At 43.4% G+C, this 23,100-nt stretch overlaps 1 protein-coding gene across 2 annotated transcripts in view; it reads right to left on the bottom strand.

The window, feature by feature from the left end:
• The window catches only part of ARHGEF4 (Rho guanine nucleotide exchange factor 4), a 346,937-nt gene that overhangs the window by 87,804 nt on the left and 236,033 nt on the right, over positions 1-23,100 (bottom strand). Inside the window, exon 1 of one of the 2 annotated variants that reach the window (XM_044932194.1) lies at positions 19,603-20,074. The exons of the other annotated variant lie outside the window; for it this stretch is intronic. Within the exon in view, the coding sequence (XP_044788129.1) occupies positions 19,603-20,005 (403 nt within the window). The 5' untranslated portion in view covers positions 20,006-20,074. Of the gene's footprint in view, positions 1-19,602; positions 20,075-23,100 lie in introns of those variants that run through there. 2 annotated transcript variants of the gene reach the window in all.

Raw genomic sequence — 23,100 nt, 5'->3', positions numbered from 1 at the left:
CAGTCCTGTCTGAGCTGTGCTTTCTAGCAATCAGTATCTTCACGGCTTCCTGTGTATAAATAGCATCTTTTTAATGAGACTACAAAGTCCCTTGCAGTAGATCCCTCTTTGAACATCTGTCTGCCCAGCACATAGAGGCAATTATGATTGTGCTGGCTTCCTGGGAAGACACCGCTTTCCACAGCAGACAGAGAAGGAAGCTGGCATGGAGGAGAGCGGCAGCAAGTGCCCTCACAGACCCCCACTACTGCCTGATCCCCAGGCTCTTGCTGGGCCAGGTTGCATCTCGGCTTTCTTATACCATATCTCTTCTTTTGCTTAAGCTTACATCACTCATTTTATATTACTTGCCTCTAGTCTATGGGTCCCAACTTTTTTTTTTCACTGTATCTTACACAATTCAGGTTCTTAGTTAAGACTAATGAATTCAGAGAGTTGTCCAGATTACTTTCTGAAACTTGCTGAAATGTTTCCACATCTGCCTTCATCTGCCTTCTCCCCTCAAAATGAATTATTTGCTGGCACTACTATCGGCTAATATCAGTGAGTGTAATTCAGAAGGCTCTTTTATAACCTCTCACCTGACTATCTAACCATCCTGGCAATAAACCTGGAGCCCAGGGGAGGCTTGCAGCATCCTAAGGTACAGGTGGAGCAGAAAAATGTGAGCACGAGGTCAGCATCTCCCAAATGTGTCCGTCAGATGTACACGTGTGGTGTGTGTATACACACACACACACACAAATTCTGGAGTCAAATGAACTTTGAAAGCGCTACAATGCAGATAAAAAAATCATAGGCTCTGAGATGGTTGACCTGCCTTCCCCAAAGTTATCTGATTGTGGATCCCCTTTTTCACTTAATATTGCTCACAACTAGGGCTGTAGTCTAGGCCACACTCTGGGATGTGTGTTTCTAGTTTCGCTTTCACAGTAATTGCCTTAAACAACCTCGTCACACAGCAATTTCCTCACTGCTCAAGAGATCAAATAAGCATTTCAGATGAGACGCAGATGGAATGGAAGAAACATGGTAAACTGATAGACCAGAGGTCAATTTCAAGCTACCTAATCAATCATCTGTGTGATATGATCACCACTGAGTACACTCTGTGGACTCTCATTTTTCTCCTTTATAAAATAGAACTGTTATGAGGATTAAATAGAACAATTCTTATTTAAAATGGCATTTCTTCTTTCCCTTCCTCATCTGCATTCTTTCAGCAGTGTTCTTTGAGCTACTGACAAACCGAGGGTGGGTAGAGAGATGCTTAGATGACAGATCTGGAAGCCTAGATCACTCAGATTCAGGATTTAAAATGCACCCAGAATTTGTTTTAATCAAGTACAGTAACACATGCAGACACAGAAATGACTGCTATGAAGGAAGAAGTTTATACTCAGTCCCTAGAAATATGAAGCATGGCACACCTTGGCAGGGACAATGGGGAACCATTAGGGTCAGTCAGGAGGCACAGGGAGGGGGAAGTGTGGGCCAGTCTTTGCTGTGGCTTCAGGAAGGCAAGGTAAGGCAGGGTACACAGGCTGGACTGCCCCATCTGAATCACTTCAGTGGGTTCTGGGGTGTAGAGGCTGGCCTAGTGGTCTGGCCCCTGACCCTAGAGAGCTTAAGACAGGGCAGAGAGGCACTGAGTGTGACAGTGTGATAAAGGAGGTGGGGCACTAGACTGGGGATGTGGGCACTAGATTGCTAGATTGCATTTGAAGAACATGGACTCTAGATATTAGCTAGACCTTCGAGGGGTAGTCTCTCTAGTGTTAGCAAGGCCCCAAGACATCAAAGCATTCAGTTCAGTTCAGTCACTCAGTCGTGTCCGACTCTTTGCGACCCCATGAATTGCAGCACCCCAGGCCTCCCTGTCCATCACTAACTCCCGGAGTTCACTGAGACTCACGTCCATCGAGTCAGTGATGCCATCCAGCCATCTCATCCTCTGTCGTCCCCTTCTCCTCCTGCCCCCAATCCCTCCCAGCATCAGAGTCTTTTCTAATGAGTCAACTCTTCACATGAGGTGGCCAAAGTACTGGAGTTTCAGCTTCAGCATCATTCCTTCCAAAGAAATCCCAGGGCTGATCTCCTTCAGAATGGACTGGTTGGATCTCCTTGCAGTCCAAGGGACTCTCAAGAGTCTTCTCCAACACCACAGTTCAAAAGCATCAATTCTTCAGCACTCAGCTTTCTTCACAGTCCAACTCTCACATCCATACATGACCACTGGAAAAAGCATAGCCTTAACTAGACGGACCTTTGTTGGCAAAGTAATGTCTCTGCTTTTCAATATGCTATCTAGGTTGGTCATAACTTTTCTTCCAAGGAGTAAGCATCTTTTAATTTCATGGCTGCAGTCACCATCTGCAGTGATTTTGGAGCCCCCCAAAATAAAGTCTGGCACTGTTTCCACTGTTTCCCCATCTATTTCCCATGAAGTGATGGGACCAGATGCCATGATTTTAGTTTTCTGAATGTTGAGCTTTAAGCCAACTTTTTCACTCTCCTCTTTTACTTTCATCAAAAGGCTTTTTAGTTCCTCTTCATTTTCTGCCATAAGGGTGGTGTCATCTGCATATCTGAGGTTATTGATATTTCTCCTGGCAATCTTGATTCCAGCTTGTGCTTCTTCCAGCCCAGCATTTCTCATCAAAGCATTAGGTAATACATAAAGTGAAAACATGATAACCCAACTGATTCTTTGTACAACTTGGGGAAAGGGTACCTGATCCTGTTTATTGATACCCAAGTTGTCAACATGTCCAGAACATAACCCAGCATCTTCCTACAACCTATTGGTCCTGGACTACTTACCTCAGCAAGAACATCTCCACCCCTCTGGGCACCCAAGTCAAATGCCTGGGAGGTGCAGGTGCCTCTCTCTTGCTCTCTGTGGGCAGTTGCCCCAGTGCTGGAAATGGATGACAAGTAGCCTTCAGTGACAGTGCCCTCAGAGACTGCTGCAGCTTCAGAGAGCCATCATAGCCAAGGCTCTGCCCCTTCCTGGAGTGGTCCACAATAAATTTATATGGAAAGATAAAGTCCTCACCATCTCAGCCCAAGCTAAGACAACTGTGAAGGACCATTCTAGCTCCTGTGTAACAGGGAAGTTGGCCATGGCAGTTGATGGATCTGCATCATAGCTGATTCCTTCCTTTGCCAAATACCCTCTCTTTTCTCTCCTTTCATGCATGTTGATCCCCAGAGACACTTGATAAACATCATGTGTTCTAAATTCTGTCTGAGGTTGCTTCCCAGGAAATCCAACCTATGACACCAATCTACTACCAAGTCTGGGCAATACCTCCTACTAAACCTTTTGAAGTTTACTTTCAAGTCTTTCCCTACTGTTAGTGTTTCAGTTCAGGGCCACCATTACACCTAGCTTAGACAACCACAGGAAATCTCAGTGGCTCAGTGGGTGAAGAACTGCCTGCAATGCAGGAGACACAGAAGATGTGGGTTCTATCCCTGGGTCAGGAGAAGGAAACTCTAGTATTCTTGCCTGGAAATCCCAGGACAGAGGAGCCTGGTGGGCTACAGTCCATGGGGTCACAAAGAGTTGGACACGACTGAACACAAATGCAATATCAATGTAGACAACCACAAAAGACTTTAAGGAGTCTAACTCCTGGTCAAAAACCTACAGTGATCTTTCAGGTCTGACCAAAGGGAGTTACACAGACTTTTACCTGGGAAAGGTACCCTATTCACAGCAGAATTGGTGCACAGCAGTCTCTGAGGGGGGTTACAGTCAGGACTCAGGCCTCTTGGCTGGCCATGCTCCACACATAGCTGCATCCTTAGCCTGGGAGCTTCTATATTCAGATTTGGGGAAACCTTGAAGACACTTTTCTCCAGTCTCATCCAGTACTCCTATCCTTTCCCTGCTGCCTATCCTGGTGCCCTGTCTATAAAATGAGTCCTCTGTTCTGGGGTCTCTCCGCAGTGAGACATTCTTTCCATCTGTGCAGATATGCAGGAAAAGGGAACATTATGGGATCCAGTGCTTTCTCCTCTTGCTTACACTATCGTAGTGAGTGGTTAAAGGCTAGACTGTTACTCTCATTTTGGTGTCTCAATCAATTTTGTCAAAGCCTGGCCACCCAGCACTCTCTAGCTCAGTACAATTCTTGATGGACTCTACTTGTTCTCTGTACCAAAATGACCTTTCAAAGTGAAATTTGCGCCTAACATTAACCATGATAGACCATATTTTGAGCCATAAAATAAAGCTTAAAATTTTTTAAAGAAATTAATCAAACAAAATATATTTTCTAACCAAATCAAACTTGAAATCAATAAAAGATATTTGGGAAAATCTAAAGTTTGGAAGTTAAAAACACATTCTAAGTAATCTATAGACAAAAGAGGCACTCACAAGGGAATCTAGAAAATATTTTTAATTGAATAAAAATTAAAATCTGACATCAAAATTTGTGAGATATAGCTAAAGCAGTGCTTAGAGGAGGATTCATAGGTTTAAATGATTCTATTAGAAAAGAAGAAAGGTCTTGAATCAACTGTCTATACTTACACCTTAGGGAACTAGAAAGAGAACAACAGAATAAACCCAAAGAAAGAAAAGACAGGAAATAAAGACAAAAGAGGAAGTCAATTAAATTAAAAACTGAAAAACAACAGAGAAAAATAAGTGAAACAAAATCGGTTCTTTGTAAAGTCAACACAATTGATAAACCTCTTGTCAGACTGACTTAAAAATAAAAGAAAGTACAAATTACCAATTACAGAAATAAAAGAAAACAGACTGTAAATGCATTAAAAACACAATAGGGAATATTAGGAATACCCTATGCCCAACATTCAACAACTTAGTTAAAATGAACCAATTCCTTGAAATATCTTAAACCATCAAAGGTTTGTGCCCTGAATAAGCCTGTATCTATGAAGAGAACTGAGTTCATAGTAAAACAAACAAAACAAACAAAAACCTTCTAACAACAACAGCAAAGTCCTCCAGGCTCAGACAGCCTCACTTTGAATTCTACTACACATTAACAAAACAAAAAATAATCCCAAGTCTACACAATCTCTTTCTGAAAACAGACAAGGAGGCAACAGTTCTGACAATGTTCAAGCTGATCCCTCTGCCCACAGAAAACGGAGAAACTGCCTCCTTTGGTGAGCTTTCCATGTTCTTTGAAAGGGCGAGTCACCAAGGACCACCCTACTCTCCCACATCCTGAGATAAGACCCCGAATGCCCTTCTTTAGTGACTCCCTTGTTCTATAAAACCCCAAATTGTCCCCTTTTTTCTTTGAGACTTTCCTCACTAAAGTGCATTATCCCTATTACAACAGATTGAGTAAAACCGTTGCCCAGTGCATCCTGTTGCTGGCGCTTTTGGGGCTGTGACTTGTATAGGGCCAGACCCTGCCTTGATCCCTGCTTACTCCACACAGGTGATGAGCCTCTCCTTCCTGGTCAGTGATGGGGGAAAATGATGTGTTTCACTCCTGATCTCCAGACTTGCATCCATCAGTAGCATGATAAGGATTTGATTCTGATACCTTTTCAGTAATCCCTTGACTTCTGGTGCTGAATTCTTTGGGTTTCATAGTCTGACCATTTGGTGATCTCTGTCAATAGATGAAGATGAAGTTCTCTATAGTTTTATAGAGAACTTGTTTCTGTTCAGTGGAAGATAGCAGGCAATCTGGTTAGTTTTCCACCTTAAGTTCAAATCAAGAATTCCATGCCCAGCCAGAAGTGGGTATCTGGACAGGTGAGTTTTATATTTCTGGATCACGAGTGACTCATAGTTGACATTGTATAATTGAAGTTTTTGTCTCTGTATATCTGCGTATTTACATGTTTATAATTCAGAAAAGCCTTTCCCTCTCACTGCGTGAATATTTTCCTAACTCCAGATAGTATAACCAAATTAGATTATAAGATCTCTTAAAAATTGTTTTATTTTTGGCTGTGCTCAGTCTTTGTTGCTGCTTGCGAGCTTACTCTAGGTGCAGGGAGTAGGGACTAACCTCTAGTTGCAGTGCCCGGGCTGCTCATTAAGGTGACTTCTCTCATTGTGGAATACAGGCTCTGTGTGTGTAGGCTCAGTAGCTGCAATGGGCTTAGTTGTCCCATGGCATGTGGAATCTTCCTGGACCAGGGACTGAGTTCATGTTCCCTGCATTGGCAGATGGATTTTTAACCACTGGCTGCGGCTAAGTCGCTTCAGTCGTGTCTGACTCTCTGTGACCCCATAGACAGCAGCCCACCAGGCTCCCCCATCCCCAGGTTTCTCTAGGCAAGAATACTGGAGTGGGTTGTCATTTCCTTCTCCAATACACGAAAGTGAAAAGTCAAACTGAAGTCGCTCAGTCGTGTCTGACTCTTCGCAACCCCATGGACTGCAGCCTACTGGACAACCAGGGAAATTGAGATTATAAGATCTCTTAAAGAAGCTTTATTCTGATTGGCCTAGAAATAAATATCTATATAAGTTGAATATTCCAAATATTACCAGAAGTTAAGGAAATTGAATCTCAAATATTTTCAATGTGAAAAACAGAGGTATTCTCATAGAAACTAAGAAACACTTCAAGTAAATTTAGGTAAATCTTTTGACAAATAAGACTAGCTTAATATTTGGTTTAATAAACAGAGCTATGTCTTCTTTGTGTTAAATAACTATCCATGTTAAATAATATATTTGTAAATTTTAATTTTGCTTGGGTATGTTCTTCCTAAACTTATATGAGCTTACTGATTGTATAAGCTAGCATCATATATACTAAATGTTTAAGATTATAAAAAATGTACATTTGTACCTAACCAAATTGAGTCATTATTCTGACAAACTTTCAACAGGAAGTATGTCAGCTTGAAGATAATTTCTAAGAGCTTTAAGTAACTCAACCTTGGAGTTAACTGTTGAATGGGAAAGGTATCTAGGTAATTTCAGTAAAATAGAATACTGCATCATTGATATTAAATAGAAGTTAAGTTTATGTACTCTTGCTTTTTATTTTTATATGCTACAGAGAGACTGTATATAGTTAGGTCTGTTAATCAATGTGTTCACTTTTTCCACTTTGAGAAGCTCTGCTATAAGAGACGGAGAAGGCACTGGTGACCCACTCCAGTGCTCTTGCCTGGAAAATCCCATGGACGGAGGAGCCTGGTGGGCTGCAGTCCATGGGGCCGCGAAGAGTCAGACACGACTGAGCGACTTCACTTTCACTTTTCATTTTCATACATTGAAGGAAATGGCAACCCACTTCAGTGTTCTTGCCTGGAGAATCCCAGGGACGGGGAAGCCTGGTGGGCTGCTGTCTCTGGGGTCACACAGAGTCGGACACGACTGAAGCAACTTAGCAGCAGCAGCTATAAGAAATATAGCAGAATGCAAACTAGTACAGCCACTATGGAGAACAGTGTGGAGATTCCTTAAAAAACTGGAAATAGAACCGCCTTATGATCCAGCAATCCCACTGCTGGGCATACACACTGAGGAAACCAGAAGGGAAAGAGACACTTGTACCCCAATGTTCATCGCAGCACTGTTTATAATAGCCAGGACATGGAAGCAACCTAGATGTCCATCAGCAGATGAATGGATAAGAAAGCAGTGGTACATATACACAATGGAGTATTACTCAGCCATTAAAAAGAATACATTTGAATCAGTTCTAATGAGGTGGATGAAACTGGAGCCTATTATACAGAGTGAAGTAAGCCAGAAAGAAAAACACCAATACAGTATACTAATGCATATATATGGAATTTAGAAAGATGGTAACAATAACCCTGTGTACGAGACAGCAAAAGAGACACTGATGTATAGAACAGTCTTATGGACTCTGTGGGAGAGAGGGTGGGAAGATTTGGGAGAATGGCATTGAAACATGTAAAATATCATGTATGAAACGAGTTGCCAGTCCAGGTTCGATGCACGATACTGGATGCTTGGGGCTGGTGCACTGGGACGACCCAGAGGGATGGTATGGGGAGGGAGGAGGGAGGAGGGGGAACACATGTATACCTGTGGTGGATTCATTTTGATATTTGGCAAAACTAATACAATTATGTAAAGTTTAAAAATAAAATCAAAAACAGGTAAAAAAAAAAAAAAGAAAAGAAAAGAAATAAAAAGAAAAAAAAAAAGAAATATAGCAGAGCTACATCTGTATCTATAGATACACAAAGTCTATGTCATGGTCAAAGCTGACTAGGAGTTGATGGGTTTTTAAGTAAGATTTTCAAAAGGAAATTTAGTATATAATATTATACTGATAGAAAAAGATTTTGATGCTCTATTAAAAGGAAAACATTTTCTTAGATTATTGGTCAGCTATTTTTTTTTGGGCCACACCACATGGCCTGCAGAATCTTGGTTCCCTGATCAGAGATCTAACCCAGGTCCCTAGCAATGGAAGCATGGAGTCCTAACCATTGGACTACGTGAATTCCCTACTGGTCTGCTCTTAGTAAGAGGTTGTAGAAGGTTATTAATTGTTTTCTGTGTAATCTGCCTACATAGTAGAGATTCTATGTATTATCAAAATCATTCCTTTGTGCTTGATGCTGACTTTGTTATGACTTTGATTATTTAAGAAAACAAAAGTTTCTTAGTTACGAAATAGATAAGGCTCTTTACAATAATGTTTATTTTAGAAATATTTCATAAGTTAGCCAAGTACTGTTCTCAGTAACCCAGATCCAACTTAATCAGTGTTCAAATCTTGTGACAATTTTTGATATTTTACGTTTCCAAAATTAAATCCTAAATGATGACTTTTCCACCTAAAACTGTCTTTGTGATTTCCCAGAGGGCTCCTGGAAAATCATAATGCATTTGTTCTCTCACCTTATAAAAAAGTCAAGTGCTAGATATATTTAGGCATATTTGATACTGATGAGTCAAATGGGAAGAGCTGTCAAGCCAGAAGAGTTGCATGGCTTTCCCTTTGTTGTTGTTCAGTCGCTAAGTCATATCCAACTCTTAGCAACTCCATGGATTGTAGCATACCAGGCTTTCCTGTCCTTCACTATCTCCTGGAGTTTGCTCAGATTCATGTCCATTGAGTCGGTGATGTTATCTAACCATCTCATTCTATGCCGATCCCTTCTCATTTTGCTTTCAATCTTTCCCAGCATCAGGATCTTTTCCAATCAGGTGGCCAAAGTATTGAAGCTTCAGCATCAGTCCTTCCAACGACTATTCAGGTTGTTTTCCTTTAGGATTGCCTGGTTTGATTTCTTGAGGTCCAAGGGACTCTCAAGAGTCTTCTCCAGCACCACAAATCAAAAGCATCAATTCTTCAGTGCTCAATCTTCTTTATGGTAACTCTCACACCCACACATAACTACTGGAAAAACCACAGCTTTGACTATATGGACCTTTGTCAGTAAAGTGATGTCTCTGCTTTTTAATATGCTATCCAGATTTGTCATCCATTTCCTTTCAAGGAGCAAGCATCTTAAGTTGTGGCTTCAGTCACTGTCCACAGTGATTTTGGAGCACAATAAAATAGTCTGTCACTGCTTTCACTTTTTCTCCTTCTGTTTGCCATGAAGTGATGAGACCAGATGCTGTGATCTCAGTTTTTTGAACGTTGAGTTTTAAGCCAGTTTTTTTCACTTTCCTCTTTCACCCTCATCAAGAGGCTCTTTAGTTCTTTGCTTTATTGATGTTTATTAATATACAGATGCTAGTATACAGAGCTGATTCAGACTTATTAAATCTATATATAGATATTTTTGTCATATTCTAACTGTATACTTGCCATATTCATAACATAATTTGGTTAGGATTTTTACATCCTGAAGATTTGTCCTCTGCAAAGATCATCCTCTGTACAGATTCCCTGCAAATGTTCATCCATTTTAATAAATTAGATGTGATGTTAATGGCCTTCTTTAAGAACAGAGTTAGTCATTATGTTTATAGTTATGAAGTCTCAGGTTTTTTTAACTGAATTTATTATCTTGCTTTGTACACTGCAGAAACAACTAAATTTCCTTGTCCATTACATTATTATTATGAATTCTCATCAGATCTTTCATTTTAATGTTCTATGTCTTAGATGTACAAGAACCCTCTTTTGTTCTTCTCACATTATCTTTAACTCATAAATTGCTACTTAGTAGACTATACTTTGTAAAGTTAAGTGAAACATTTGTAAATGATATCTTTTTATCCCTGTCTGGCCCCTCCAGAATTTAAAAATTCTTACTGAGTATTCTTATTTTCAAAGCAATGTAATTATTTGTGTAGGTTCAATAAAAATCTATCCTCCTTGTCAATGGAAGGAATACCTGGAACACTGGCTATGCAATCAAACCCTTGCCTAGAATGACGTATTTGGGAATGATTTGATCTAGTCAAATGTAACCAGTCACTGTAAGTAGTTAAGGCTGACTTCATGGAGTCAATGTTTACAAAGCTCTCTTGGAAAAGTGGCCCTGATGTCAGGTTAATAGGGCTCCCAGAACAGAATTAGGTGATTTACATACCTGATTTTAACAGATACTAGAAAGCTACAACAATCAAGAATCATGTGGTATGGGCAAAAGAACAAACCCTTAGATCAGTGGGAAAAAATAGGGAGTTCAGACACAAACAGATTTTGCTGAAAACACAGGTTTTCAGCAAAGGTATAAAGGCAATTCAGTGGAGAAAGAAGTTTTTGAACTAAATGGTGCTACAACGTTTGCACATGCACACACAAAAAAAAGAACTTTCACCTTCATGTCAAACCTTAAAAAGCTAACTCAAAATGGATCAAAGATCTAAGTATAAAATGTAAAACTATAAAACGTTCCTGAAGAAAACACAGGAAAAACTCTTTGCATCCTCAGGTTCAGTCAAGATTTCTTGACTATAACACTAAATGTATGATACATAAAAGAAAAACTATAAATTAAATTCCATTAAAATTAAAATTTTTTTTCTCTGCAAAAGAAACTATCAGAGAATTAAAATACAAGCCACAACTGGAAACAATATTTGCAAATCATATATCTGACAAAGTACTTGTACTCAGGACATAGTATACAGAACTCTCAAAACCCAATAATAAGAAAAACTGGCAAAAGATTCAGGTACTTCCACCAAAGAAGATATAAATATAGAAAATAAGCATATGAAAAATGTTCAACATCAATAGTCTTTAGGAAACGACAAATTAAAACCAAATGAAACATTACATACCTAACAGAATGAGTTAAAAAACTGGCAATACCAAGCATGGACAAGATTCTGAGCAATGGTAACTGTCATACTTCAATGGTAGCTACTTTGAAAAAAAGTTTGGGGTTTCTTATAAATGACAAAATGATCTCTGTTCAAAAATGAAAAATGATCTCTGTTTGTTTCCATTTAATATCACAGTAATCCAAGTCTATGCCCCAACCAGTAATGCTGAAGAAGCTGAATGATTCTGTGATGACCTACAAGATCTTCTAGCTACTGCTACTGCTAAGTCACTTCAGTCGTGTCCAACTCTGTGCGACCCCATAGACAGCAGCCCACCAGGCGCCCCCGTCCCTGGGATTCTCCAGGCAAGAACACTGGAGTGGGTTGCCATTTCTTTCTCCAATGCATGAAAGTGAAAAGTGAAAGTGAAAGTGAAGTCATTCAGTTGTATCCGACTATTTGCGACCCCATGGACTGCAGCCTACCAGGCTCCTCCATCCATGGGATTTTCCAGGCAAGACTACTGGAGTGGGGTGCCATTGCCTTCTCCACAAGATCTTCTAGAACTAACACCAAAAAAAGATGTCCTTTTCATAATAGGGGACTGGAATGCAAAAGTAGGAAGTCAAGGGATACCTGGAGTAACAGCCAAGTTTGACCTTGGAGTAGAAAATGAAGCAGGGCAAAGGCTAACAAGAGTTTTGCCAAGAGAACACACTAATCATAACAAACACCCTCTTCCAACAACACAAGAGATGAGTCTACACGTACACATCACCAGATGGTCAATATCAAAATCAGACTGACTATATTCTTTGCAACCAAAGATGGAGAAGCTCTATATAGTTAGCCAAAACAAGACCGGGAGCTGACTGTGGCTCAGATCATCAACTCCTTATTGCAAAATTCAGACTTAAATTGAAGAAAGTAGGGAAAAACACTAGACCATTCAGGTATGACCTAAATCAAATCCCTTACAATTATACAGTGGAAGCGACAAACAGATTCAAGGGATTAGACCTGACAGAGTGCCTGAAGAACTATGGACGGAGGTTCGTGACATTGTACAGGAGGTAGTGATGAAAACCATCCCCAAGAAAAGAAATGCAAAAAGGCAAAATGGCTGTCTGAGGAGACCTTACAAACAGCTGAGAAGAAAAAGAGAAGCCAAAGGCAAAAGAGAAAAGGAAAGATATATCCATCTGAATGCAAGGAGAGAGAAGAAAGCCTTCTTAAGTGAACAATGCAAACAAACACAGGAAAACAATAGAATGGGAAAGACTAGAGATTCTTCAAGAAAAATAGAGATAGCAAGGGAACATTTCATGCAAAAATGGGCACAATAAAGAACAGAAATGATATGGACCTAATAGAAACAGAGATATTAAGAAGTGATGGCAAGAATACACAGGAGAACTATACAAAAAAGATCTTAATGACTCAGATAACCACAATGGTGTGATGACTCACCTAGAGCCAGGCATCCTGGAATTCGAAGTCAAGTGGGCCTTAGGAAGCATCCAGCAACTATGAACAAAGCCAGTGGAGGTGATAGAATTTCAGCTGAGCTACTTCAAATCCTGAAAGATGATGCTGTGAAAGTGTTGCACTCAATATGCCTGCAAATTTGGAAAATTCAGCAGTGGCCACAGGACTGGAAAAGGTCAGTTTTCATTCCAATCCCAAAGAAAGGCAATGTCCAAAAATGTTCAAACTACCACACAATTGCACTCATCTCACATGCTAGCAAAGTAATGCTCAAAATTCTCCAAGCGAGACTTCAACAGTACATGAACCGAGAACTTCCAGATGTTCAAGCTGGATTCAGAAAAGGCAGAAGAATCAGAGATCAAATTGCCATCATCATCAAATTGCTGGATCACAGAAAAAGCAAGAGAGTTTCAGAAAAACATCTACTTCTTCTTTATTGACTATGCCAAAGCCTTTGACTGTGTGGATCACAATAAACTGGAAAATTCTTAAAGACATGGGAATATCAGACCACCTTAACTGCCTCCTGTGAAATCTGTATGCAGGTCAAGAAGCAACAATTAGAACTGGACATGGAACAACAGACTGGTTCCAAATTAGGAAAGGATTACATCAAGGCTTTATATTGTCACCCTGCTTATTTATCTTATATGCAGAATTCATCATGTGAAATACTGGGCTGGATGAGGCACAAGCTGGAATCAAGATTGCTGGGAGAAATATCAATAACCTCAGATATGCAGATGACACCACCATTATGGCAGAAAGTGAAGAAGAACTAAAGAGTCTCTTGATGAAAGTGAAAGAGGAGAGTAAAAAAGCTGGGTTAAAACTCGACATTCAAACACTAAGATCAGGGCATCCAGTCCCATCACTTCATGGCAAACAGATCAGGAAACAATGGAAACAGTGACAGACTTTATTTTGGGGGGTTCCAAAATCTACTGTGGATGGTGACTGCAGCCATGAAATTAAAATATGACCGCTTCTTGGAAGAAAAGCTCTAACCAATCTAGATAGCATATTAAAAAGCAGAGACATTATCTGGCTGACAAAAGTCTGCCTAGTCAAAGCTATGGTTTTTCCAGTAGTTAGGTACGGATGTGAGAGTTGGACTGTAAAGAAAGCTGAGTGCTGAAGAATTAATGCTTTTGAACTGTGGTGTTGGAGAAGACTCTTGAGAGTGCCTTGGACAGCAAGGAGATCAAACCAGTCAATCCTAAAGGAAATCAGTCCTGAATATTCATTGGAAGGACTGATGCTAAAGCTGAAGCTCCAATACTTTAGCCACCTGATGCAAAGAACTAACTCCTTAGAAAAGACCCTGATTCTCAGAAAGACTGAAGGCAGGGGGAGAAGGGGATGACAGAGGATGAGATGGTTGAATGGCATCACTGACTCAATGGACACGAGTTGAGCAAGCTCTGGGAGTTGGTGATGGACAGGGAAGCCGGGCCTGCTGCAGTCCATGCAGTTGCAAAGAGTTGGACACAACTGTGCAACTGAACTGAACTGAGTTTCTTATAAAGTTAAATATTCATTTACCAAATGATCTAACAATTCACTCCAATGTATGTATCCAAGAGAAACATAACTTACATCCATAGAGAGACTCATACACTAATGTTCACAGAAGTTTTATTTGTTATAGACAAAAACTGGAAATAACCCAAATGTCAATCAGTTAGTGAACTAATAAGCAAATTGTGGTACATCCTTTCAGTGGAATATTATTTGGCAATTAAAAGGAGAAAATCAATTATTGATGCAGGCAAAAACATATGCATTATGCATTATGTCAGGGAGAATAGCCAAACTAAAAAGAAAATATGATATAACTCCATTTATATGACATTCTGGAATAGGCAAAGCCATCTGTATAGAGAGTAGCCTAGTCAGCAACTAGAGGTGGGTGAAGGGGTTGACTGCAAAGAGGCAGCTTTAGTTTTTTAGAGAGATGAAAGTTCTATATTTTGATTATGGTGGTGGTTATACAGGTGCTTAAATGTATCAAAACTCACAGCATTATACACCAAAGAGAGTAACTTTTACTGTGTATAACTTTAAGAAAAATACAGAAAGATGGAAAAAAGTATGCAAGCAATTTGGTCACATCAACCTTCTGCTTGAAACCTTTCCATGGCTCCAACTGTCAGTCCACATTTTCTAGCACACGGCCACAGTCTGGTCTTCTTGTTTCCAGCCTCATCTCTTGCTATGCTCCTCATTCAATACTATTTGCAGTTCCTGCATATTGAGGCACAGTACCCAGCACAGGTGCTCAGTTAGCATAGGTTCCATTCCTTCATACACCGTTCTGCATTTGCTTATGTTAGCCCTTTCCCCTCAAAGCTCTTTCTACTCCTCACCACACTTAACTTGCAGGCAGTAAGTCTCAGGCAACACCTCCTCCTGACATGTGTCTCTAAACCACTTCCTCCCTGTCTCTGCCCCCCCATAATAAGTTGGGTCTGACACACTGCTTCTGCGCTTCCTTATCTATAAAGACAAAGATGTTCAAGCCTTGCATATTCTGAAGAAAGGACTGATTTTCAGTTGGCTCCTGGAAGACTGACCCTTAAGTCCTTAAAATATTCCTGTCCACTAACAGAGTCTTTCATACCTGGGACCTTGGAACATGCCAGATAGTTTATACTAATTATATGATTTGTGCTAGGGCCCTTGAGCTACACTGTATTAGTGTCCTCTGGACAGACTGAAGATTAAATAAGTAAGGTTGGTCTTATGTATGCTGCATGCCTAAGTAACTGACTGCGAATGAAAACCCTAGACTTCAAGGCTTGGGTGAACTTCCCTGGTCGTCAATACTTCCTACATGTTGTCACTATGTTGCTGGGAGAATGGAGCATTGTCCATGGGATTCTACGAAAGGGCATATTTGGAAGCCTGTGCCTGATTTCTCCTGAACTTTGTCCTATGTACCTTTTGCCTAGGTTTTAATTTGAATCCTGTCACTGTAATATATTGGAACTATGAGTATGACCACTTTTAGAGAATTATCTACTGAGAGTGGTTCTGGCACATCAAACCATTGTGTTGACTTCAATCAGAGCACTTATCATAATGAGCTGACACTGCCTGTCTCTCTCTGTGCTGTGATTCCTTCAAGGGCAATGACCTTGGATGATTTGTCTGCCATCTCTGGTGCCTAGTGCTGTGCCCGGAAAATGATGTGTTAAATAAATGTCTGATTGCAAGAGAGGCACAGTCTCTTCATGAGTCTGATTCCCTCCTGAGCCAGGAAACCACCTCCAGGGCTTGAAGAGGAATGCAGATGTAGCATGGGTTCTCTCCCAAGAAATCATGCATAAGGACAGGTAGTAAGAACTGCCAACCCCAGAAGCCTGAATTAAGAATTAAGCCTGTGAGACAACACATCCAGAATAGGAATTTTAAAAACCTCAGCCAAGTAACAGCAGTGTGATAGCATAGCAGAGGGCTCAGGGGCTATTGGCACTTAAAGGGAGATGAGAACAGGGAGCACAAAGAAGAGCCATGGAAATTTTACTCTGTCAACTACGTTTTATTTTCAAAATTTGCCTTCTCCAAATCAGGATAAGTAACATTACAGTGTAAAATGTCAAAATTGGATATTTAAAATTCAAGAAGTCTTTGGAAACAAGGAACGTCTATACAGTTCTCTGCTGGATTCCCTGCTAATGTTCTGCCCTGCAGGTTAGCTGCAATTCCAGTCTCAAGTATTAGCCTTTCTGGCTCTTGCTGACAGCTTTTAAAGTGTTTAGCAATATTTTCTATCACAAAAATCACAACACCAATACTTAGGTTTTGCTAAGGCTCTTTTACTGGTAATTCTTAACCTTAAGCAATAAACACAGCTCAATTCAACACACCTGTACTTTGTCTTAGAGTCACCATTCAAAAAGAAATACAATATGCAATAAATGTGAACTCACTAGCAGGAAAGTGAAAGTCGCTCAATTGTGTCTGACTCTTTGTGACCCCGTGGACTATATAGTCCATGGAATTCTCCAGGCCAGAAGACTGGCGTGGGTAGCCTTTCCCTTCTCCAGGGGATCTTCCCAACCCAGGGATCGAACCCAAGTCTCCCATATTGCAGGCAGATTCTTTACCAGCTGAGCCACAAGGGAAGCCACTAGCAGGAACCCACCTTAAATCAACATCTCTGACTAGAGTCATGGAGTTGATTAGAAAAAAGGTCAGACGTTAGATTTCCATCTCCTCATTTTGAAAATGGGAGTACCTGGGACCCAGAAAAATAGCCCTGGCTGTTGAATTAAGACAACAGTGACCAGGCAAGTAGCCAAGACATTATTCCAATATGTGAATTGCCCCAGGATTCTGCTTTTCTCTGATGGGGCTGGCATAGGCTTCACTCCAAACCTAGCAGAGTCCCCTGATAAGACACACTAATCCAGGCCTGAAAGTGAAAGTCGCTCAGTTATGTCCAATTCTTTGCGACTCCATGGACTATACAGTCCGTGAGATTCTCTAGGCCAGAATGCTGGAGTGGGTAGCCTTTCCCTTCTCCAGGGGACCTTCCCAACCCAGGGACTGAATCCAGGTCTCCCGCATTGCAGGCGGATTCTTTACCAGCTGAGCCACAAGGGAAGCCCAACAGTACTGGAGTAAGTAGCCTTTTCCTTCAACAGGGGATCTTCCTGACCCAGGAACTGAACCAGGGTCTCCTGCATTGCAGGTGGATTCTTTACCAACCGAGCTATTCTAGTCAAACATGACCTAGCTGGGAAACTTTGAGTATGTTATTGCATCTCTCTGACCCTATTTTCGTATCTGGATTGTAGGACAGCAATGGATTTTTATGTGGTTAATGAAATAACATGGAGCCTTATGCCTGGCGTATGTAGAAGTTACTCAAGAAATGTACCTTCCCTTTCTTTTTTCCATCAAGTTCTCCTCTATGGCAGCCTTTCCAATGAGATTTCCTCAACTGAACTACAGACACCCCCAAAATTATTTGAATGCTACCAAGGATGTTATAATTTATTCATTGCATACAATCGGTGCCTCTGGACATCAGGACTTAATTTTCTTCAGGAGTTCAGTTAAAAGATGATTCCACGGACTCCCACAGCTATACAGGGTTCATGTACCCTTTCATACTTCTAGTACAGAACATGTACTACAAGTATGTCAACTCTCATGTCAACTCTTCCAGTATCATGTTGCTTTAAACCCTCCCCTGCCACTGCAGGGGCAACTCTGAGCCCCTTGAGGAGACGCTTTCTGGGCCTTAGCTTTTACCTCGTCTCCCCTCACCCCACCTTTCTCCAACATCCACCCACCCTACATCTTCATGCACATACAGCTGTTATCTCTCAACTCATCTGTGCTGCGTCAGTTCTCCCAGCCTAGTCCAGACAGTCCATGGATCTCAGGAAGTGTCTAATAAACCTAGGCTTCTGCCATATTCATCTGCCTTCTGCCTGCCCTGGGGGCCACCAGGGCTACACTCCACACAAACCTCCCCCCTCCCCAGGGGTTCTTTGTGACGGTCTGCCATTGCTGAGGAGGAGCAGTAATTCACTTGACTGTAGAAGTGGAAGGAAAGTTATCTGGGCAAAGAGAAGAAAGGGTTCATTTGCCAATTTGCTTAAAGTTCCCCTTTGGTATTTGTCTAGTTTGGTTTTCTTAAACTGAGGGCCATTTAAGCACTCCGGAGAGGAGGGAAAGGAAAGTTTCAAGGGAACTGGGATGGGAGGGAGGAAGAGCTGCAGAATTCTGAAATTGGAGGGTACACCAACAGCTGAGTCATTTAACTTTTCTGAGTTTCCCCTGTTTGTTCTGAGACAAGACAGATTAGAGTCATGGAGTGCTCAGTGCAGGTGAGTGGGCATCCTTCTTCAAGTCTACTGAGTTCAAACCCTTTATCTGTCATTCTTGGTCGTCTTACACTCAAGCCAACCTGAACTCCTCCTCAACCTGGCCTGTGCTCCATCCAGGAATGGTGGGGACACTAACGGCACAACGAAGGGGGAGGGGATGCCACAAGACAACCCTGTGTATTTGGAGCCCTGCAGCTTTCACAGGCTGCACCCCAACCCCCATCCAGAAGCATAATGGGTGCACTACCTCTGTTTCCCCGGCAGCACCTGTCTTCCTTTATAGCTCTCACTGCAAAGGCTCAAAACTAACTTGAATGTTTCTAAGAAGTAAAATATAAAGATTATAGTTTAACAGCTAATCAAGGGTCACCACTCTGGGCTTCCTTGCTTAATTAATATTTAGGGTCAATGTCTTCCTATCAATTTGTACCCAGAACTCGGTCTCTAGGATATGAAAGGGAGCCCTAAGAGGAGCCCACTAGTCCCAGAGGACACCACAGCAATCCCATCTCCGGCAAACGCAGTTGCAGCGGGTCCAGGAGGAGAGCCCTTCCTCTGGCAGAGTGACTCAGTCCTGGAGCCAGGACCACACACACTGAATCCAGTCCATCCTTAGCCAGAGAGCCTTCTCCTCTCTCCTATTTTACAGAACCCAGGAGCTGCAGTTCGGAAAGCCAGACCTGTACCATCGGTCAAGAACGTTTAGAGATGGGAAACAGCCCATCAAGGGATCACATTCTATTCTCACCGTAAACACTCAATTTCCGAGTTGAGGACGCGCCTGGCTAAGAAGGGGGAGAGGGCCGACTAGGCTCAGCTCTAACAGAAGTGGTTAAAAGAAGGGACGAGCGTGGTGGGCGGTGGTGGTGGTAAATCAGAAGAAAACCCGATAAAACAAAGATTCGGAAGAGCGAAGCAATAGGAACCAAGGAAGCGGAAGATGGAAACGAGCAACAGAAAAAGTGCAGGAGGAAAGGGCGGGCGGAGACACCATCTCGAGGGGGATGGACAGAAGGCGCTCTAGACGGACTGACGCGGGGAACCGAAGGGGTGCGGCGGCGCGAGGGGCGGCGGCGGCGGCACCCTTACCGGCGGTGGCCGAGCGCAGGCTCTCCAGGCTCCAGGAGCGGGACAGGGCGCCGCGCATGCCCCCGCTGCCGCCGCGGCCCCCGCACACCACGCCGCTGCTGTCCGAGTCGGAGCCCGGGGACAGCCCGGCGCTACTGCCGCCGCCGCTGCTGCTGCTGGTGCCGAGGTCCCCGCTCGTCTGCCCGCTCGACTCGCTCGGGCATTGCTGCGCTGTCGTGCAGGCGGGTCCGAACTCCAGCCACAGGTTCGCGGGCGGCTGGGCCGCGGCGGCTCCGGGGCTGCCGGGCGACGGGGCCAGCGAGCCGGGGCCCGGGCCGGGCGAGGGGCGTGCAGACGGCCGCGCGGCGTCCTCGGCCCCATCCCCGCCGCCGCACGGCCGCCGCTCCGGGCCAGCTGACATCATGGGGCTCCGCTAAGGAGGCTCCCGGCCGCCGCCAACCGCGGGGGCTCTGCGGCCGCGGCGGCGGGGACCCTCAGCGGGCGCGGGGCGCGCGCGGCTCGGGCGAGGCCGGGTGTCCACTGGGCAGGATGCGCGCATGTGCTTGTCGCCCGTTCCCGGCCGCCCGGCGGGCGCTGAGCCGCGGCGCCGACCCCGGTGCGGGTCGCGGGCTCGGTCAGCACGCGCTCACGCAGGCGCGCACGCAGACTTGGGGCGGCCGCGGCGGCGGCGGCGGGCGCGTCGCGCTGGGCCCCGGGCAGTTCTCGGTCCCCGCAGGGACGTGCCCTGCCGCCGGCATTCGCGTGCGTGGGTTAGGACTGGGACATCCTTGGAAGGAGACGTCCCAGACACCCCGCATCCATGGCAGTGAGGAGAGCTGGCGGGCGCTGGCTTTCCCCCTACAGGATGCAACGCGTCCTTGCCCGTCTGGGGCAGGAGCGTAGGCAGGAGGCCACGCTCAGCCCTGCAAGCCGGGTCGGGGAGCGCGCTTGGTGGCGTCGCGTCCCTCCTCTCCGGGTCTGCCACGCAGCGGTGCGCGGGGAACTTTCGGCACTGACGCCCCTCGGGCCAGCGGGCCAGCAGGAGTATGGCGGTGGTGCTCTGCCATCAACAGTAGAGGCACGGTCCACGCCAAATAATTTTAGAAAGTGTCTGGGAAAGTCCAGTGACAGGTACAATCGAAAATAGGAGTCACAAAGCACATGACATAGAGCCAAGGATTCTAGGGTTTTTCAAATTTTGTTGTTGCGGAGGCAGGGATTAGAGAACGGAGCGTTTCCTCCAACTCTCCCACACACCCGTGAGCATTCTGTAGGTTCTTGAAGTGTGCCTAGAGGGAGGGTGAGGTACCTCTACTGCTCCAAACACGCGCGACGATCAGTGAGAAGTGTGAGAGGACGTCCCAGTATCTACTGACAAGGGCTAAGCAGGGCTGCCGACAGCCCCATTCCCAGGCTCAGCACTCCTGCAAGCTCTAGGGAGCTGGTTGTAAAGCAGAATAAGTATTAACGACGGTGAGGATGAAATGAGAGGTCCTTGCCATGCCCTAGCATACTAGCTGGTGTAGGGTGAATGCTGGAAAAGTGGTCATTCTCTCCGCTTTCCTCCACTTGGGATCGATTTCCTGTAGCCCATCTCCTTCCCTAAGCAATATGTGTGCCTAGCTCTGTATCATAAGGGATCCTGCCTCTTCATAGATGTCATCTCCTCTTCTTACAGGCCCTGGGTTATCTCTTCATATGATACCCGCCCTAACAACTCAGGGGGCTGGGACAATGGCATGGCAGCGTTTATGTACAAAGTACAGAACTCTGCACAAACAGAAGGCAATACTAGTGTTTTGGAAGTTCAATCGATGGGCATTGCAGGGCAACTCAGCTAAATCTGCACCTTGAAGGCCCCCTCCCCCACCCCTTAACTTCTCTGGGAATCCTTCTTGATCATTCCATACCTTATATGCACACTTCCCACCCATGCCTCCATTCTTTGCTGTCCTTGGGAAGGGCAGCCCTCCTCTGACTCCCCCTTGCTCTTTAGTGCAGGCTTTCTGCAAGGAGGGTCACCATCTGTGTTCTTGTCTGGTTGTCCTGTTGAGGCCTGTGAACCTAGCCCTTGTAGGTAGGAAGAACTGCTGTGGGAGGGATGAGTCACAGATCAGGAGACACCCTCCCAGTCTGTCTGTGGGTTCTCCCTCGAAAATAAGTGTCCAAGTCCAGCAAGACCCCACTTTCTGTCATCACTTTCTTTCCCTTGCTCTTTGCACTCCAGCTACGGTGGCTTCCTTGCTGTCTCTCACTCCTGCCTGAGGGCCTTTGCACTTACTGTTCAGGAAAGAGTAGAGTGTCTTCATTGAGTTCTGGTATGCAAAAGGGATCCACATTTCTTAAGACCACAGTGGTGATGGCAGCTGAAATTAAGGCTTACTACCTGAGGTTCAGGGCATATCAGGGGACAAAAGTTGTGCAGTGAGATGTAGCTGCCCTGCCCCCACCATGGGAAATATTCCACTGTGTATATACCACATACATACTACTGAATCAAGACAAAGAATGAAATAATGCCACTTGCAGCAACATGGATGAATCTAGAGAATATCATACTAAATGAAGTAGGTCAGAAAGAGGAAGACAAATACTTATATGTGGACTCTAAAATACAACACAAATGAACTTATTTACAAAACAGAAACAAACTTACGGTTACCAAAGGGGAAAGGGATAAATTAGGAGTTTGGGATTAATGGATACAAACTGCTGCTGCTGCTGTTGCTAAGTCGCTTCAGTCATGTCCGACACTGTGCGACCCCATAGACGGAAGCCCACCAGGCTCCCCTGTCCCTGGGATTCTCCAGGCAAGAACACTGGAGTGGGTTGCCATTTCTTTCTCCAATGCATGAAAGTGAAAAGTCAAAGCGAAGTTGTTCAGTCGTGTCTGACTCTCAGCAACCTCATGGACTGCAGCCTACCAGGCTCCTCCGTCCATGGGATTTTCCAGGCAAGAGTACTGGGGTGGGGTGCCATTGCCTTCTCCAAATGGATACAAACTACTATATATAAAATAGATAAACAACAAGCTTTTACCATATAACACAGAATAGTCAATATCCTGTAATAAAATAATGGAAAACTTAAAAAAATTTAAAAATATATAACTTTATTTTCATGGAATAATAAATATAGTTGCAAAAGAAGGAGTGAGAAAGTCACAAGGAATATTAGTTCCATCCCATAGAAATTCTGTGAGAGTCAACTAAAAACTGGTAGAACAAGTGCATCTTTAAAATCCATACAAAAATAATCAAGTATAGGATAGATATTATAACAGATTTTTTATATCAATTATGTAATTTAACTCGGGTCTTTTATTTGTCTTTTACTTCATTTTTTTCAACTTAAGCAATTATACTACATGATTTCCATATGATGGTTATTCTAACACTTTATATACTTCCCTTTTAGCCATGGATTCTAGCTGTTAATATCTCTCACACCTGTTTAAAAAATCATAAAATATAATCCTAACGGCCTGTAAAAAAAAGTAAAGAGTTCCTATATCAAGCA

Source organism: Bubalus bubalis, chromosome 2 (genome assembly GCF_019923935.1).
Source record: "Bubalus bubalis isolate 160015118507 breed Murrah chromosome 2, NDDB_SH_1, whole genome shotgun sequence".
Classification (NCBI taxonomy): Eukaryota; Metazoa; Chordata; class Mammalia; order Artiodactyla; family Bovidae; genus Bubalus; species Bubalus bubalis.
This window is presented reverse-complemented; position numbering and strand designations above follow the sequence as displayed.